This window comes from Nycticebus coucang, chromosome 7 (genome assembly GCF_027406575.1).
Source record: "Nycticebus coucang isolate mNycCou1 chromosome 7, mNycCou1.pri, whole genome shotgun sequence".
Classification (NCBI taxonomy): Eukaryota; Metazoa; Chordata; class Mammalia; order Primates; family Lorisidae; genus Nycticebus; species Nycticebus coucang.
The window spans coordinates 27213910-27233396 of record NC_069786.1 but is presented as its reverse complement, the minus strand read 5'-3'; the positions used below and the strand labels follow the sequence as shown (position 1 = coordinate 27233396).

General features: G+C 40.1%; 1 protein-coding gene across 1 annotated transcript in view; it reads left to right on the top strand.

Annotated features, from left to right (window-relative positions):
• Positions 1–10867: 10867 nt before the first annotated feature.
• MAP3K19 (mitogen-activated protein kinase kinase kinase 19) overlaps positions 10868–19487 on the top strand; it is a 66084-nt gene continuing 57464 nt past the window's right edge. Inside the window, exons 1-3 of the mRNA XM_053596675.1 lie at positions 10868–10992; positions 12201–12316; positions 18879–18994. Coding sequence (XP_053452650.1) covers positions 10895–10992; positions 12201–12316; positions 18879–18994 — 330 coding nt within the window. The 5' untranslated portion in view covers positions 10868–10894. The remainder of the gene's footprint in view (positions 10993–12200; positions 12317–18878; positions 18995–19487) is intronic.

Here is a 19487-nt window from a genome sequence, read left to right as displayed (position 1 = left end):
TGCACATAACCCTGGGAGTAGGAGTAAGCAAATAAATAATAAGACATAAAAGGGCAGGAGGTTTTGTCCTCTTTGTTCTAGTTGTATCACAAGCTACAAGCAGAATGCCTGACCTACGCAGGTGCTTAATAAGTATTTATTAAGTGGATAAACTAAGTATTTATATCATTGTGTCTGGGAACTTGTAACAGCCTTTTTAAAAACACAGGTGGGCCAGGCACAGTGGCTCATGCCTGTAATCCCAGCACTCTGGGAGGCAGTCAGGTGGATCTCCGGAGTTCATGAGCTCGGGACCAGCCTGAGCTACAGTGAGACCCTCATCTCTTAAAAAAAAAAAAAAAAAAAAAAAGGGGCGGCGCCTGTGGCTCAAGGGGTAGGGCGCCGGTCCCATATGCCGGAGGTGGCGGGTTCAGACCCAGCCCCGGCCAAAAAAAAAAAAAAAAAAATACAGGTGAAAGTAGTAATAATACAAGCACTTGGAACTGGGGAGGGCAGCAAAGAGGAGGCTTTGAGGAGAACAGAAAAGGGCTTGGAATGCAGTGCTGGGGTGAGGGAGACAAAACTCACTCAGTGGCCCAAGCTGGTGCCTCTACTGTTCTTGAATTGTAAATACAGGTGTGTCCTCATCCTGGTGTGTCACCTTTGCCTCCTCAATTAGTCTCTCTTGACTGTATTCTTAAATTCTTTTCACTTCTTTTGACTCCTTTCCAAGAACACTTTAAAAACAAATTATAAAATATTTATAGCATATATGCTTAAAAGAAGGAAACATGTATGTACAACTTATAGAAAAATACTGAAATGACCGCCTGTGTGCTCACCATCCAGGCCAAAATTTGGAACATAGTTATGCCTCAAAAGCCCTTTCTACACTCTTCCAGAATCATGTCTCCCACCCTTGATAACCATGATTTTCAATTTTGGGTTAATAATTTTCTTAGTTTTGCCACCTTTGCATACATGCCTAAATAATGCATTGTTTACTTTTTCTGGTTTTTCTTTTTTTTTGAGACAGAGCCTCAAGCTGTCCCCTAGGTAGGGTACTGTGGCATCACAGCTCACAGCAACCTTCAACTCCTGGGCTTATGCGATTCTCTTGCCTCTACCCCCCAAGTAGCTGGAACTTCAGGTGCCTGGCACAATGCCTGGCTATTTTTTGGTTGTAGTTGTCATTGCTGTTTGGCAGGCCCTGGCTGGACTCCAACCCATCAGCTCTAGTGTATGTGGCTGGCACCTTAGCTGCTTAAGCTACAGGCGCTGAGCCTTTCTGTTTTTGAACTTTATAAAAACAAACACAGTCCAGGCATGGTGGCTCACACCTGTAAATCCTAGCACTCTGGGAAGCCAAGGCAGGAGGATCACTTGAGGTCAAGAGTTCAAGACCACCCTGAGCAAGAGAGAGGCACCATTTTTACAAAAAATTTAAAAATTCACTAAGCATGGTGGTGAACGCTTGTAGTCCCAGCTACTTGGGAGGCTGAGGCAGGAGGATTGCATGAGCCAAGTAGTTTGAGGTTGCAGTGAGCTAGATCAGGCCACTGTACTCCAGCGTAGGTGACAGAGTAGGACTGTCTAATATAAAACAAAACAAAACAGGCTCAGTGCCTGTGGCAGAGTGGTTACGGTGCCAGCCACATGCTAGGGGGTACGAGCCCGGCCCGAGCCAGCTAAACAACAATGACAACTACAAGAAAATGGCCCGGTATTGTGGCGGGTACCTGTAGTCCCAGCTACTTGGGAGACTGAGGCAAGAGAATCACTTAAGCCCAAGAGTTTGAGGTTGCTGTGAGCTGTGACACTACAGCACTCTACTGAGTGCAACATAGTGAGACTCTGTCTCAAAACAAAACAAAAACAACCCTCACACTGTGTATGTTCCTGAGTAATTTGCTGCTGCTTCTTATTCATTATCATGCTTTTGATATTCACCCACTTTGAAACACTTAGTTATGGATTTTCATTTTTAGTGCTATCTAGTATTTCATTGGTTAAAAAGACAATATATGCCACAACTTTTTTCTATCCTACCTTCAATGGACATTTGGATGATTTCTAGATTTTTGTTATTACAAACAATAATGCTCCTTTCCATCACCATTTATTTTCATTTATTTACTTTTTTGAGACAGAGTCTCATTTGTCACCCTCATTAGAGTGCCCTAGCGTCATAGCTCATAGCAACCTCAAATTCTTGGGCTCAAGCGCTTCTCTTGCCTCAGCCTCCTGAGTAGCTGGGACTATAGGCACCTGCCAGAATGCCTAGTTATTTTTAGAGATGGGGTGTCGCTGATGCTCAGGCTGGTCTCGGACCTGTGAACTCAGGCAATCCACCTGCCTCAGTCTCCCAGAGTGCTAGGATTACAGGTGTGAGCCACCACACCCGGCCCTCCATCATCATTTAAATATGATTATGTATCAACCTTCTGCTGACCCATAAATAAACAAACACTTCCACCAATCCCATGTCCTCCTCCAACCACTTCTTTTCTTTCTCAGGCCCCTTCACTTGCAGTCCGACTTCTGTCAAGAGCTATGAAAGCTCTGAGATTTTACCCTATTTGTAGCAGAATAGCCTGATTTCTTAGCAGAAGAAACATAACTCCTGGATCAGAGAGGAAGGGCAGTTTAATACTCATAATAGGGTTTGCCAGAATTTGTCAGTTCGGTATCAGTTCTCTGATACCCAATTCCCACTGGGTGGTGGAAGGAGGACCAAATGACAATCACATTTGCAGTGGGTTGGATTACAGCAGAGGAGGAGCCCTAATCATTTGCAATGACAATAGGAAAACGACTCTTTGCCCCAGAGGGAGACACCATCTCTATCTCATTAGGCTGTTCACTATGAAAATAAGCTTGAAAAATTACTCTGGATAGAGGTGGTCAGTGCCTGTGCTCGTAAGTCTGGCAGACACATGAGAGACTCATGGAGACTTATCTCCTAATGATATCTACCCCTCATTCCTACACTTTCTTGGCTTCTGATGAATTTTCCCATAATAACACTCTTGGGCACTCTTTTTAATCTCACCAATAGTTTAGCAGCCTATAACCCAGCTACTTGGGAGACTGAGGCAGAGGATTGCTTGAACCCAAGAGTTTGAGGTTGCTGTAAATTAGGCTGACGCCACAGCACTGTAGCCTGGGCAACAGAGTGAGACTATCTCCAAAAAAAAAAAAAAAAGAAAGAAACACCCTAAAAAACAAAAACAACCTGACCAGTAGAGACCAGGACTAAATTTTCAGTTTGTCTCATACAACATTCAATAAAAGCTATTATTGACAAGACTCCAAGTAGCAAGATGAGGCCAACTTACATTATTTTTATAATTGGATGGTTCCTGTCATAGAGATAATTACCCACCGGGAGCACATAAATGACAAGTTAGCTATTTCTCTGGGAAACTCCCTCAGGTAATCAACAATAGCTTCATTTTTGATTGACTGATCGTATTTTCTTCAACATTTGTAGATCTCTTGTGACCATCCCTAAGGCATAAGCCTCTGAGTTTTCAGGATGGAGGCAAGTTAATACCTGATTTCCAAACAAGAAGTACAGTCCTAGGGGAGCTTGGGGGTAGGGGATAAAGTAGTTTTTATAGTTGTTGCCCCAGTCAGGGGCACAGGTTGACAATACCTCCAATGTGGCACTTAGGAAAAAATTTTACATGTTTGAGCTATAGGTAGGTGTGTAGATTTTGCAGAGAGTGAAGAGTGCCACAAGACATGCAAGCAAGGGCTTGCAAAGCCATTTATTAAAAAATAGCTTTATTGAGATACAATTCACTTCCCAATACAATTCATCTAATTAAAGTGGACAATTCTGTGATTTTTCATATGTTCACATGAATATGCAATCATCACCACAGTCAATTGATAACATTTCTATCACCTTAAAAAGAACCCCAGCCCCCAAAACAGGGTATTGGGGAAACCCAATACCCTTTAGCACTCACTGTCCTTTCTCCCACTAGCCCTAAGCAGCCATTAAATCTACTTTCTGTCTCAATAGCTTTTCTTATTCTGGATTTCCATATGAATGGAATCATAGTGTGCAGTATTTTGGGACTGGCTTATTTCATGTGGCATAATGTTTTCAAGTTCATTCATGCCATAGCATGTTTCAGTACTTTATTTTTATAGCCAAACGATAGTCAAAAATAATATTCAATTGTATGAAAATGCAACATTTTATTTATTCAATTGTCCATTGATGGGGGAATTTGGGTTCTTTTTACCTTTTGATTACTATGAATAATGCCTCTATAAATATTTTTGTACAAGTTTTTGTGTGGGTATATATTTTCATTTTTCATTCCACATATCTAGGAGTGGAATCATATAGTAACTCCATATTTAATTATATGAGAAACTGCGAGGCTTCCTGTCAAAGTGACTATACCATTTATATTTATATCAGTAAAAATGGTGGTATGAAGGCCCAGGTTTTTTCCATCTTTCCAACACTTGGTGTTATCTGAATTTTTTTTATTTGAGCCATTCTAGTGGATTTCATGCAGAGGCATTTGGAAATGGAGAGGCCTATGTGAAGGCTGTTCTATTGGTTCAAGCAAGAGACCATGGTGTCCTGTTCTGCAGTGGCAGTAAAGAAGACAGACGAAAGTAGATTGAAGACAATAACCTGGAATTACCCGGGATTTCTGGCTCACCATTAGTTCCTGCATCTAATCAGTGGCCACATCCTGTTACTCCTACCTCCTAAATGATCCATTCCATCTCCCTCATTCAGTCACCATCGTATCTTCACGAGGCTATTACAGTCTCTTCACGGTTTCCCCACTTCCATTCTTCCTCACATCAATCTATTTAAGCATTCAGAGTGGTTTTTGAAAACACGGATCTGATCATATTGTTTCTCTGAGTAAAATCTTTCATTGGCTGCCCAATGGCTTGAAGACACAGACCCAACTTCTCAGAGGGGTTTAGTCCTCTCAGGATGAAAGTCCTTTAATCCATTCAGGATTTAGGTGCTGCTGAGTTCTCCACTCAAGACTCCTCTCCTCTTTTTCCTGTTCTGAGCTCCAGCCTTACCTAACTCCTTACAGAGATTTGAAAGCTACTTACCCTCGTTCTCAGTATTTTATTAACACTACATCCTTTGCTTGGAGCAGTCTTTCCCTCCCAGCTTTTGTCTGGTTAACTGGGTCTGATTCCTCAGGTCTCAGTTTCGTATCACTTTCTCCAAGAAGTCTTGGTCGCTCCAAGGCAGCTTAATAGATTTCTTTTCTAAGTGTCCTCCCACAGCCTCCTGTATTCACCTCTATTATTGTATTTACCACTCTGTGTTGTAATGGGTTTTTTTTCTTTTTTAATGTCTTTCTGTTCTTCATGAGACAGTAAATGCCTTACAGATTGGCTACTGGTCTTATTTCACTGTTGTAGTCTCAGCACCAAGTGTAGTTCTTGACATATTCTGGGCATCCAATCTATATTTGTTAAATAATTGATCTCCATTCCTGGGTTGGTGGGCATTTAGGTTGTTTCCACATTTTGGCAATTGTAAATTGAGCTGCCATAAACAGTCTAGTGCAAATATCCTTATGATAAAAGGTTTTCTTTTCCTTCTGAGTAGATGCCTAGTAATGGAATTGCAGGATCAAGTGGGAGGTCTAATTTGAATTCTTTGAGGATTCTCCATACTTCCTTCCAAAAATGTTGTATTAGTTTGCAGTCCCACCAGCAGTGTAAAAGTGCTCCTTTCTCTCCACATCCACGCCAGCATATGCAGCTTTGAGACTTTGTGATGTGGGCCATTCATACTGGGGTTAGGTGGTATCTCAGGGTAGTTTTAATTTGCATTTCTCTGATAATTAGGAACAATGAGCATTTTTTCATGTTTGTTAGCCATTCATCTGTCTTCTTTAGAGAAGGTGCTGTTCATGTCTCTTGCCCAGTGATATATGGGATTGTTGGGGGTGCTTTTGTTGACTAATTTGAGTTCTCTATAGATCCTGGTTATCAGGTTTTTGTCTGATTTATAATATACAAATCTCTTTTCTCATTCTGAAGGTCGTCAATTTGCTTTGGTTGTTGTTTCCTTAGCTGTCCAGAAGCTTTTAGGTTTAATTAAGTCCCATTTGTTTATTTTTATTGTTGCAATTGCCACGGAAGTCTTCTTCATAAAATCTTTCCCCAGGCTGGTATCTTCAAGTGTTTTCCCCACACTTTCTTCAAGGATTTTTATTGTCTTGTGTCTTAGATTTAAATCTTTTATCCATCTTGAATCAATTTTTGTAAGTGGTAAGAGGTGCAGGTCCAGTTTCAGTCTTTTACATATGGTTATCCAGTTCTCCCAGCACCCTTTATTGAATAGGGATTCTTTTCCCCAGTGTATATTCTTGTTTGGTTTATCAAAGATTAGGTGGCTGTAAAATGTTTGTTTCATCTCATGGTTTTCTATTTGGTTCTGAATGTCAGGGTCTCTATTTTTGTACCAATACCATGCTGTTTTGATCACTATGGCTTTGTAGTATAGCCAAAAGTCGGTACAGTGATACCCCCAGCTTTGTTTTTATTACTAAGAATTACCTTGGCTATATGGGGTTTCTTCTGGTTCCATAAAAAATGAAGAATTATTTTTTCCAGATCCTGAAAGTATGGTGATGGTATTTTAATGGGGATTGCATTGAATCTATAGATTGCTTTGGGAAGTATAGACATTTTGACAATGTTAATTCTTCCCAGCCATGAGCATGGATTGTTCTTCCATTTGTTAATATCTTCTGCTATTTCTTTTCTTAGGATTTCATAATTTTCTTTGTAGAGGTCCTTCACCTCTTTTGTTATGTATATTCCTAGGTATTTCAATTTTTTTTGAAGCTACTATGAAGGGAATTGTCTCCTTGATTAGATTCTCATCTTGGCTGTTATTGGCATATACAAAGGCTACTGATTTGTGGACATTGATTTGATATCCTGAGACACCGCTGTATTTTTTGATCACTTCCAGGAGTCTTGTGGTTGAGTCTTTGGAGTTCTCTAAATATAAGATCATATCTTTGGCAAAGAGTGAGAGTTTGACCTTCTCTGCCCTCATTTGAATGCCCTTCATTTCCTTCTCTTGCCTGATTGTTTTGGCTAGAACTTCTAGCATTATGTTAAATAGCTGTGGTATATATATACCATGGAATGCTATTCAGCCATTAAAAATGATGGAGACTTTACATTTTTTGTATTAACCTGGATGGAGGTGGAACACATTCTTCTTAGTAAAGCATCACAAGAATGGAGAAGCAAGAATCCAATGTACTCAATTCTAATATGAAGGCAGTAGATGAGCTAATACAAGGAGGAAACAGGGGAATGAGGGCGTGGGGAGAGGAGGCAGATTGGCGGGTCACAGTGTATGGCACAATTCTTGGGGGCAGGACACAATTATGAGGGACTTTCTCTAACAAATGCAATCAGTGTAACCTAATTATTTTCTTTCTTTTTTTCTTTTTTGAGACAGAGTCTTGGTTTGTCACTCTGGGTAGAGTGCTATGGAATCACAGCTCACAATCTTGGTTTGTCGCTCTTAGACTCAAGCAATTCTCTTTCCTCAGCCTCCCAAGTAGCTGGGACTATAGGCTCCCACCACAACACCCAGCTATTTTTAGAGATGAGGTTTCACTCTGGCTCAAGCTGGCCTCCAACTCATAAGCTCAGGCTATCCACCCACCTCAGCCTCCCAGAGTGCTAGGATTACAGGTGTGAGCCACCATGCCGTGCCCATCCTAGTGTAATCTAATTCTTTGTACCCTCAATGAATCCCAAACAATTAAAAAGAAAAAAAAAATTAATCCCTTAACCCTTTTGAATGGAGTTTACTTTCTTTCTAAAAACACAGAAATCCTTGCAACATTCTAGAATTTATAAGCCTGAATCCTCATTTTTGTTTTTGTACTTTTAGAGATAGGGTCTCACTATTTTTAGAGACAGGCTCACCCCAGCATTGCCCTGGCTGGGGTGTAGTTTATAGTGCACTACAGTCTCAAACTCTTAGGCTCAAGTGGACCTCCTGCCTCAGCCTCCTGAGTTTCTGGTTCTACAGGTGCACTCCACTGAGCTCTACTGTCTTGGTTTTACATTTGAAATTATAGATGATTACACATTTTCAGTGTTTTATGTGGGTTCTATAAAATATTCACAGATCTCTAGTCCTAAAAAAAAAAAAGTAGTATCCCGAAATCATATATGTCATGGAGATTTCTGTTTCCCAAATTAAAAAAACAAATAATGGGGCAGCACCTGTGGCTCAAAGGAGTAGGGCGCCGGCCCCGTGTGCCAGAGGTGGTGGGTTCAAACCCAGCCCCGGCCAAAAACTGCAAACAAACAAACAAACAAAACAAAACAAAAAAAACAAATAACAGTCACCCACGTCCTAATCAATGCTCCATTTTTATTTGTCTCTTATTCTCCTTTCCTATATAATGAATCAGAGCCACATCTAACTCAGTTTTCTACCCAGCTCTGAAGACACTGTTGGTACTCAAAAATATTAAATAAGAATTGTGTTGTGTTGCAGGTTGTTGGATTTCTTCTGGGAAAAGGAGTAGATATCACCCTTTGCAATTACAGCAACCGAACTGCAGTCCATGTTGCTAATTGTGATATCCAAAGACAACTCTTGGCAATTAATGGAATCCAGGCTCCCCAAATGCAACTTCTACAAAGTTCGTGGCAAGGTGATCTTGAACAGCTTCAACACTTACTGGTTAGTGACACCTACATTTGCTTCTGTCTTTGGGTGGGTAGGAAGGTGGTGAGAAGGACACAGACTACATGTGACTACTTTTAATGAAAAGTAAGTTCTTATCAAATGCAATCTAAGAACATTTCAGTCAGGAAATATGAGAAAGAAACAGGGTTAAACAGAACACTGGGGTAGAAAACAAGACAATAAAAGAACACAGCAGCAGCCTATTCCCACCTTCTTGCAGCTAGTGCTAGAAGAAGTCATGTAGCACCCCTGGGAAATGATTCGCTCCCAGGAAACTCCCAGAGGACCACTGTCAAGTTGCTCAGAGGAGTTCCCTTGACATCATTGCCTTTTGTACAATTGCTGTTTAGATCCCTTTGGACCAGTTGCAGTTATTATCTTTATCCTAAAAAGGGAATCGGAGAGCCTATGCCTTGCATAACAGTTGGTTGTGACTAAAGGAGTTAAGAGGACACATTTTTAAAAGGCTGTTTTCTTGCGATATTGATCCTTTTGTTTAGATTTTCTACCTACAGATATTTTTTTCCCCAAAGCAACTTGCAAAATCGTGTGTATAACCAAGGACATTAATTACTGGTGACTGGCAATTGCCTTCTCTTGGCATTTACTTTCAAAGATACTGTCAGACCACATGACCTTCTAACTGAAAGAAAATCAATTGCTGCTAGGAAACAGTTTCTTTTAATCCCTTATGTAAAGACACAAACAGATAAAGAAAAATTGAAAGATATTCTAGTCATGTAAAGTTCAAGGACAGATATAACGAAACCAAACTCTTTAAATTCTTTTGTTGTGCTAAGTGATGGTCTAAAGTCACCACACATCATGAACTAAGGCTTACAAAAATTTAAAAGACAATAAAGTTTATTTTAATGGCATTTTCAACAGTCATATTTGCAATCCAATGTCTGTTGTCATAACTACATTTTTCACCCCTAAAGATTACCAACCAAGTTTTAAGAAACTGGTGCCTCTAAGCGGGTCCAGAGCTTGATCAATAGATGCTAAATTAAGGTGCTATTGTTAAGACTATTCACAGCTCAGAACTTTGATGCTGGTTCTAACTAATAATAAACATTGATATCAGAGGTGGTTTCGTTTCATACAAAAAAAAAAATTAACTAATTAATTCCCACAGCACCCTGCTGAAATAATATCATTATCTCTTTTTTGTCCCTAGAGAAGCTGAGGTAGAGACACAGACTTTACCGACTTGGCATAAAGTGCAATAGGGATGGAAATTAGTGAGTTACTTTGGTCTAGAAAATGAACAATTTGGATGTATTGGCCTTCCAGTAGCTTTTCAGTTCTGAATTGTCCAAATTAAATTATAATTTCTTTTTGTTGTTGTTTTTAGATTTTTTTTTTTTTTTTTTTGCAGTTTTTGGCCGGGGCTGGGTTTGAACCCGCCACCTCTGGCATATGGGACCAGCGCCCCATCCCTTTGAGCCACAGGCACTGCCCTTTTTTTAGATTTTTTTTAAATCGTAATTTCATTAAAGCACCAAATTGCATCCATGAGCCGCATTATTGTTGTAAATCATTTTATTCATTCACCAGGTGTTTACCAAGCACCCATCCTGTGTCAGACACTCTGCTAAGTGCTTTCTGTATTCTATCTATACTCATCAAAACAAACCTACAAGGAAGATAGTATTATTGCAGCTTTACAGCTGAGGCTCTGAAGATCAACAAGTAAAGTTGACAGATTTTGCAAATAAAAATCAGGACAACCAGTTAAGTTTGAATATAAGATAAACAACAAATGATTTTTTTAGTTCGTGTCCCAAATGAAAATTACTCATCATTTAACTGGGTTGCCCTCATTTTATCAGTGTGATATTATCACCCTTTTTTTTTTTTTTATAGATAAAGTATATTATCACCTTTTAACAGGGTGTCTCTAATACAACATTCTAGGAAGGTTAAATAAGCCAGATCCAGGCTTTTTTTTTTCACCTCATCAGCTTCCTCTCAGGATAGATATTGAGAAATAATATAGGTACATATTGAAGTTAAAATGAGAAATTACCCAACTAATGAAAATGCAAAGATCAATGTAAATAACTATACAATAAAACACAACAGAAATTGAGCTTCATGTTTTATTTAAAGGTATCTGAAGAGTTCCTGGACATAAATTTCCCAAACCAACATGGCTTGACCCCTCTGATGCTGGCTGTGAGAGACGTGGACCTGTTTGAGAGTCTTAATGTGTTAACAGTTTACAGACCTGCAGAAGTTCTGTCTGAGCTCCTTAGACATCACGCGTGAGTATGAGGGGGCTGTCAGTACCAGCTGCAGGGTGTCTATTCCATTGTTATCTGCAGAAATCACATGCAAACCTAGACACACATGTAAACCTTACACACCTACACATGTCAACCAAAACACAGATTGTTTTGTACGCTATAGACATTAAATGAACATGCATCATTATAATGCATCATTATTGCATTATAAAAACATGCAATTTCACAATTGGGAAGTGATGTACAAATGTTAAAATTTGTCTATTATTCTTATGATAGCCAGCTCTTTGTTTTATTTGTTTAAGTAATTACTGTTTTGCTAGTTACTGGGAATGTCAAATAGTTCTTAAGCATGCAGCTCCCTATTCCCAAAATGTTACTAATTATTTTAGAAAACATTGTCAGTGTATCAGAAGCAATTTATAATAGTGATTTCAAGTTATGTTAAAATTACTATGTGCCAAAGGCACTTTATGAGGGGTGAGGTAAGAAATTAACTGTAGAATAAAAGGAGGGTTAATAACCAGTTTCTCAAGTTACAATTGCAGTTTCCTAAAGCTGTTACCTAGTTATCCTGTTTTGAAGTAAGAACAGATGGCCCAAGTTCTTTCTCAGCATTTCATATGAATTTTGTTTGGAAAAAAAAAAAAAATGGTGGTGGGGGTGGGGAGGAATCCTCAAGAACAAAAGTATAGTCAGGAAAATGAGCTATTATAAATGGTCAGTTAGTCTAATTCAATGAAAAGAGAATTTTGAAGCAACCTTAGGCTTTAGTTTAAAAAAAGGTAGTTGGAGTGTTTGATAAAAATGGAGATTGTGGTCGGTGCCCATAGCACCATGCTCACCACATACACTAATGCTGGTAGGTTCGAATCCGGCCTGGGCCAGCTAAAACAACAATGACAACTGCAAAAAAAAAACGAAAAAAAAAATTGTCGGGCGTTGTGGCAGGTGTCTGTAGTCCCAGCTATATAGGAGGCCGAGGTAAGAGAATCACTTGAGTCCAAGAGTTTGAGGTTGCTGTGAGCTGTGATGCCACAGCATTCTACACAACAGCTTGAGACTCTGTCTCGAAAAAGCAAAAAAATCTTGGGAAATTGTTACCCTCTATCTCATATATTTTGAAATCATTTTTATTTGTATTTATTTGATGTCAATGATTTTTCTTCTCATATTGATTTTCTTTTTCAATGGATTTAACTACACAATATTTCTCTTTTTCCTAGGGACCCTAAGCTCTGTGATTTTAGTGGAAAATCAGCAATACATTATGTGTCCCAAATAGAGAGTTTGAGGAAACAGCAGTTATTGGATATTCTAATGAGTTCAATGCCCAAACCAGGTAACTATTTCATTTCACATGCATAATTTCCCAACTAGGAACAGCCATATTAGAAGTCTTTTTCTACATCTGTTTGATGGATCCATTTAAAGAAACCAAGCCAACAACTATTTATTGAGCAGTGACTCTGTACAAGGTCCATGACTGGGTGCTCTAAGCAGGGGCCCAGAAGTCAAATGCACTGTCCAGACTTTTTAAAGTGTATAGAATGGCCCAGGGCACATCACATAAGTATCAGGAGAAAGAGCTTGCTGTAAACTCGAAAGGAGAAGAGGGACTTAGAATGATTCTTAAAGGCTGGATAACATATGGGAAAGTTTGATATAAGTGGGAAAAAGGAGTCTGAGCAAAGACACAGAAACAGCCACAAACAAAGGGATAATGAAAAGTGTGCCACTGAGCAGTGTGTGACTTTGTGAAAGCTGCCTGACTTTATTTTTTGATTCACTTTCTGTTTGAAGCTTCTGGGGCAGAAAACAAGGCTATACCTAAGAGGGGTTCATGGAAGAGGTGAGACTCCATCTGACCCTAGAATAAAGGATGGGATTTGATTTTGTGGAGCAGAGGCACCATGCTGTGTGAGTGAGCGTGGCTTATCCCAGGGGTAAATGGGAGACTAGAACTGAAAGTTCATGTCAGGGAAAAGAGAAACAAAAGATCAGACACAGAAAGAAACTGGGTATGGATTGAAGCGAGAGTCTCAGATGTCAGGCTGAAGGACGTCACTTAAAAAAAATAAAATAGAGTCACTAAAGGATTTTAATCCAGAGAATACTAAAAGCTATGTTTTAGGAAAATTAACCTCTTCCTATGTGTGGATCTGAGAGAAAAGGCAGGGATTTATAAAGTCTCAGGCCTGGTAGTGGGGACATGCAACTACAGCCAATAAAATGGGAGGACATTCTAGTTTGGTGAGGATATTGAATGGAGGGTAATGAATTAAAAAGCCTTCAATTTGAGGGAAGCATGGGACCTTCAAGTAGCAATTTTCTATAGGACTGTGCTCGTGGGAAAGGATGGGCTCATATGTTCTTTTGGGAATTCTCTATGGAAGAGAGATTGTGAGAACCTGACAGTCAATGAGATTGTTGAAGGATTGATGATGGTGAGAAAACTGCAGAAGGCTGAGCTGAGGAGGTGCTCCCACAGTTAGAGAGTGGTGTGCCCGTGGGGACCCGGGGGAGTGAGAGCAGGAGGAGGAGAATCAGGAGAGGTTTCAAGGAGGAAGAAGTAGGCAACAATGCAACATTAAAAAAGAGGTTACAAGGGCAGCGCCTGTGGCTCAAAGGAGCAGGATGCTGGCCCCATATGCCAGAGGTGGAGGGTTCAAACCCAGCCTCAGCCAAAACTGCAAAAAAAAAAAAAAGTTACAAAGTAGATGTGAGGGAAGTGAGAAGTTTCAAGGGTGAGATGTAGGCAGAAGATAGATTGTAAAGAGCAAAGAAGGAAAATATGGTGAATATTAGAGGGTCTGAGTACAGATCACTTGTTCAATTTTGTTTCAGCTACAAGATAAATGGTAGAGCCACTGGAAAGGGAGAAGCTTTTGTTGAAAAGAGCCCATGTTTATTTGAAAAATTCGGGATAGCAGGAGGGGGATTTTTGTAAGAGCAATGTCCCTTAACTAATTGGGAGTAACTGTTTGGTGTTCAGAACTCTGTCATGGCTTCCAATACTAGACAAGAAGGGCAGCACCTGTGGCTCAGTGAGTAGGGTGCTGACCCCATATACTGAGGGTGGTGGGTTCAAACCCGGCCCCGGCCAAACTGCAACAAAAAAATAGCCGGGCGTTGTGGCGGGCACCTGTGGTCCCAGCTACTGGGGAGGCTGAGGCAAGAGAATTGCCTAAGCCCAGAAGCTGGAGGTTGCTGTGAGCTGTGATGCACAGCACTCTACCAAGGGCAATAAAGTGAGACTGTCTCTACAAAAAAAAAATTACTAGACAAGAAGTAAGCTCAAGGCAGCTGTGTGCCTCTGTCCTTGGCAACTGCAGAGCAAATATGATTTCTAGCTCATCGTTACAGGTTTTACTTAGCAACTCTGCCTAAAACAAAGCAGTTAATTCCAAATGTTTGACGTGATAACAGTTGATGGCTATTTATTTAACTTCATGATATCTCCCCTTCAAATTATTAGATAGCCTGCATAGCCCTGGATTGCCGTGATTTCGGTTGTTAGCCATATGGTGCTGAGATTGTCCCTATTTGCCTCAAAATGACTTCAGGGACTTCAGAGCAGTGTGGAGAAAAGAAAAGCCAGTATTGCCTGGGCCAGCATTAAGTCTTTGCTCCTCTGTACAATGCATGGAAGTGTTCTAAGGTTTAGTCAGAAGAGACCAGGAAGCTTCTTCTTCCAAACTTTCACAAGAAAAGTTCATGGTGAGGACCCATCCTCAGGAAACATGAAGGCTGCATGCCTTTTCTCTGAGTGTGGACCTCTGGAGAAGAGGGCTCCTTAACCCTGAGCCCGCTGTTGATGTTTTTAATGGTTAAAGAGTTCTCCCTCCTGTCCTAGAACCCCAAAGAGGGCCTTGCAATGAGGATGTTGGCATTAAGGATAAGGTGATTAGAGTTTTGTTGAACCAAAATCTGATTCTTGGTAACTTTTAATATCTTATAGAGCAGGGGTCCTCAAACTTTTTAAACAGAGGGCCAGTTCACTGTCCCTCAGACCATTGGAGGGCCGGACTATAGTTTAAAAAAAAACTGTGAACAAATTCCTGTGCACACTGCACATATCTTATTTTGAAGTAAAAAAACAAAACAGGAGCAAATACAATATTTAAAATGAAGAACAAGTAAAGTTAAATCAACAAACTTACCAGTATTTCAATGGGAACTATGGGCCTGCTTTTGGCTAATGAGATGGTCAATGTCCAGTTCCATATTTGTCACTGCTAGTCGTAACGAGTGATGCAAGTGTGCATCAGTTAGTCTAGATCTGGTTGGAGATTTCAGATTTTTCATTCTGGAAAAAGTCTGTTCACAGACCTAAGTGCTGCCAAAGATGGTTGCCATTTTGAGTGCATGGTTCCTGAGATTAGGATGTGTCTCAGAGGGGACAGATGCATAGAAATTAGGAAGGCTGCTTGACTTGAATGCGTTTTTCAGAGAGTCACAATTCTGTTGTTCAGCCATTTCCATTTGGTTAATCATATCCACATTTTCAATGTCAATACAAAATGGGTTACGGAAAAGCTGTATGTCCTATTCATGGAGATGAAGCTCTTTAAATCTAAATTGGAACTCCTTTTGCAACTTTTCCAGTGAATCCACACATGTTTTATTTGGGAATGCAACCAATGGATTTTCCACTAACAGATTTTGAGTTGTGGGGAGATGGCGGAAATTTTTCTCCTTCACTTGTTTGATGAGGAGGCCTAATTTTACTTCAAATGCTTTCACATGCGATTGCGTATCACAGAAGAGCTTTCCTTTTCCTTGAAGTTGCACATTGAAACGGTTGAGTAGCTCTGTTACATCTGTCAGAAAGGCAAGGTGCCATTTCCATTCTGCATCACTGAGCTCTGGTACTTCGTTGTTTTTTGAAAGCAGAAAAGCTGTAATCTATGGAAGTAAGTCATAGAAATGTTTCAAAACTCTCCCTTGACTCAGCCAATGGACTTCTGTGTGGTACAGAACATCTTCACAGGCAACATTTAGCTCAGACAGAAATTCCTGAAATTGTCTGTGGTTTGGTGTATTACCTCTAATGAAGTTAACACAAGATACCACAGTTTTCATAACAGAGTCCCACTTCAGTGATTTACTACACAGTGCTTGTTGGTGGATGAGGCAGTGCATGGCTATTGGATGAGAATGGTTATGTTTGTCCATCTCTTGGTTAATGTGAGCAATTACTCCTTTCTTAGACACCACCATGCTAGGAGCACCATCAGTTGTCACACTGGCTAGTTTTTCCCAGTCCAGCTCCAAACTATTCACAGTTTGGTAAAACTTTTCATAAAAATCCTCTCCTGTAGTTGTTCCTTTGATGCTTTGCTGTGTAGCAAGCTCTTCCATGACTTCGGAATAGTCATTCATCCCACGAATAAAAATTAAAAGTTGTGTAGAATCATGAACATCATTACTTTCGTTGAGTGCCAAGGAAAAATAGGAAAGTTTTTTGCGGAGTTTTGCAAATGCTGATGCAAATTGTCTCCCATTTCTTCAATCCTTCGTGTAATTGAGGGTCCTAAAAGACTCACTGTACTAAATAAATCAGCCTTCTCTGGACACATCTCTTTGGCAACAGAAAGAAGGCATTCTTTAACAAGTTCTCCCTCCATGAATGGTTTGCTAGTACACACTATTAACTTGACAACTTGAAAACTTGCTCGCAGTGATGAAGTATTTAGCTGTTTCTGCTTCACAAAAGTATTTTGCTGAGTTGTCAATGTATATTTCAGTTTTAATATTTTATCTTTTCTCACTTCTCCGACCAATCATATTTATCTTTATCTTGAGTTTAATAGTGTCAATGCAAATTGTATTCTTTGAACACAGACACTATATTCTGGCATATCAAACACACAGCTCTTTCCTTGTACTGCATGAAAAAGTAATCATAAGTCCACTGTTCTTTGAATATCCTACACTCCGAGTCAATTTTTCTCTTTCCTGATATCATTGTTTCCTAGGGATTCCAAATTGCTATTAGTAAAATACATATATATATATATATATAACGCTCCAAAAACAATATACCATCAATAACTTTGCCCACACAGAGACAAGTGCTGATGCAAATGCAGCAATCAATGCATTCTGATCAGTGCCCATCAATGCATTCTGATCAGTGCCCATCAATGCAGTCTGATCAGTGTCCATCAATGCAGCCTTGCTAGTCCACATCATTTCAGCCTCACTAGTGCCCACATGGTGGAACTCTGCTTTTACCTCAGGCTCACACTGGTGCAGTGCAGGAACGGGCACAATTACAGGGCCAGTTTCTCCACCACCTTTCCAGTTCACACTACCCTGTGCGAACCACACTGTGATTTGTGAACTCGCACTGGAATCTGAGTGCATGGGTGAGAAGACCCATGCGATCAGATTCCACTGCAAGAAAAAAGAAGGTATGTATGCCTTTTTTCTTCCGAATCTAATGCAAATTCAGCCATACAAGCATGTGGCTGAACTCGCACTGCTCAGAGATCGCAACAGTGTGAACTGGGGCTTACACAGCACACAACATACAATATCATACACAACTAAATAGCAATCAGAATATAAATGCACTTACTGGCAATTAAATTGGGTTTCCTACTCCTCGGTTGTCTGCAGAGCTGGATTAAGTTCCCATGGGGTCATAGGCAGATTACCAGTTTGGAGTCCCCACGCAATAACACTGAGCACTGACCATTTGCATTAACACTGACCGCTGGCCATTTGTGATAACACTGAGCACTGACCATTTGCATTAACACTGACCGCTGACAATTTGCATTAATACTGAGCACTAACAATTTGCATTAACACTGAACACTTACAATTATCATTACCACTGAGCACTGACTATTTGCATTACCTCTGAGCTCTGACCATTTGCATTAGCACTGAGCGCTGACTATTTGCGTTATCACTGTGATGCAACCCCCCCTAGAAACTACCCCCAACCAACTAACCAACTTTAAAAAAAAGCTCTCCTAACTTCAAAAAAAAAAAAGGCTCTTCTAACTTCAAAAAAAGGCGCACCCTATCTGCAAAAAAAGACCTCCTAACTTCAGAAAAAAAAGGCCCCCCTTAATGGCAAAAGAAGGCCCTACTAACTGCAAAATTAAAAAAAAAGACCTCCTAACTTCAAAAAAAAAAAACCCAAAAAATCCTAACTTGTTCTTACCTGGGTCCTTAGGCAGCAGCAGGCTCTGCACAGGCAACCTGGTGACTCCTCTGATTACATCAGAGACTGAGAGGAGGAGTCAAGAGATAGGGAGAAAGTGGGGAGTCAAGAGAGTGTGGGGCACATTCCACACATGCACACTGCAGGCCAGGATGAGTGGGCTGCTAAGCAGGATGGCAAAAACACCCGGTGGGGAGAGACAGAGAGAAGGAGGTGGAGTCAGAGAGTTGGCGCACATTCCACATATGTGCACTGCAGCCCGGGACAAGTCGGCTGCTAAGCAGGACAGGCAGCTGTGGCAAAAACACCTGGCGGGCCAGATAAATGTCCTCGGCAGGCTGCATGTGGCCTGCGGGCCATAGTTTGAGGACCCCTGTTATAGAGCTTAAGATTTGATAGTTTCCCAGATGCTGATTGGTTTTACCCTAAATTTCTTCAAAATATTTTACTTGCTGAAAATCTCAAAATACTTGTTTTTTTCTCCTTAAATAATAACAGTTATCATTAAAGCCTTAAAAAAATTTTTTTTGAACCATTTATTCTGTGGACTGGATCTTTTCCTGTGAAAATTATTGCTTGGAGCTTCATCAGGACCCCAAACACTATTTCAAGGAACTCTTTGACAAAATGGGGGCTGATTTTAGAACCTAGAGTGAGATCTTCCTGTGAAATTGCTGGAGATGAATTTTACAAAAACATATTATTGTATTTCTTTTGACAGAAAGACATGCTGAATCATTGCTTGACATTTGTCATGATACAAACTCTTCTCCAACTGATAAGATGACAGTTACTAAAAATCAGAACATAATCTTGCAAAGCATCAGCAGCAGTGAGGTAGGATGTTACCTTTAAAGAAATTAACAACAAATGTATAACCTACTCTACTACTTCATTTGTGTTGTTCAAATATTTTGTAACAAAACAATAACATAAGATTTTAAAATGTAAGTATAAAAAAGTTTAAACTGCAATTAGTAAGACATTCTTCTGAGAATTTAATCTCAGAACAGTAATAACTAGTGTGTGTGTCTTAGTAGGTTCAAGCTGCTATAACAAAGTATCATAAACTAAGTGACTTATAAACAACAGAAATTTATTTTCCACAGTTCTTGAGCCTGGAAGTCTGAGATCAGGGTGCAGGAGTGGTTGGGTTCAGGTAAGGACCCTATTCTGAGTTGTAGGTTGCTAACCTCTTGTGGTAACCTCACATGATGGAGAGAGAACTAGCTGGCTCTCTGGGAACCCTACTATAAAAGCACTAATCCCATCACACCTTCATGACCTAATCACTTTCCAAAGGCCCCATCTCCTAATTCTATCACATTGG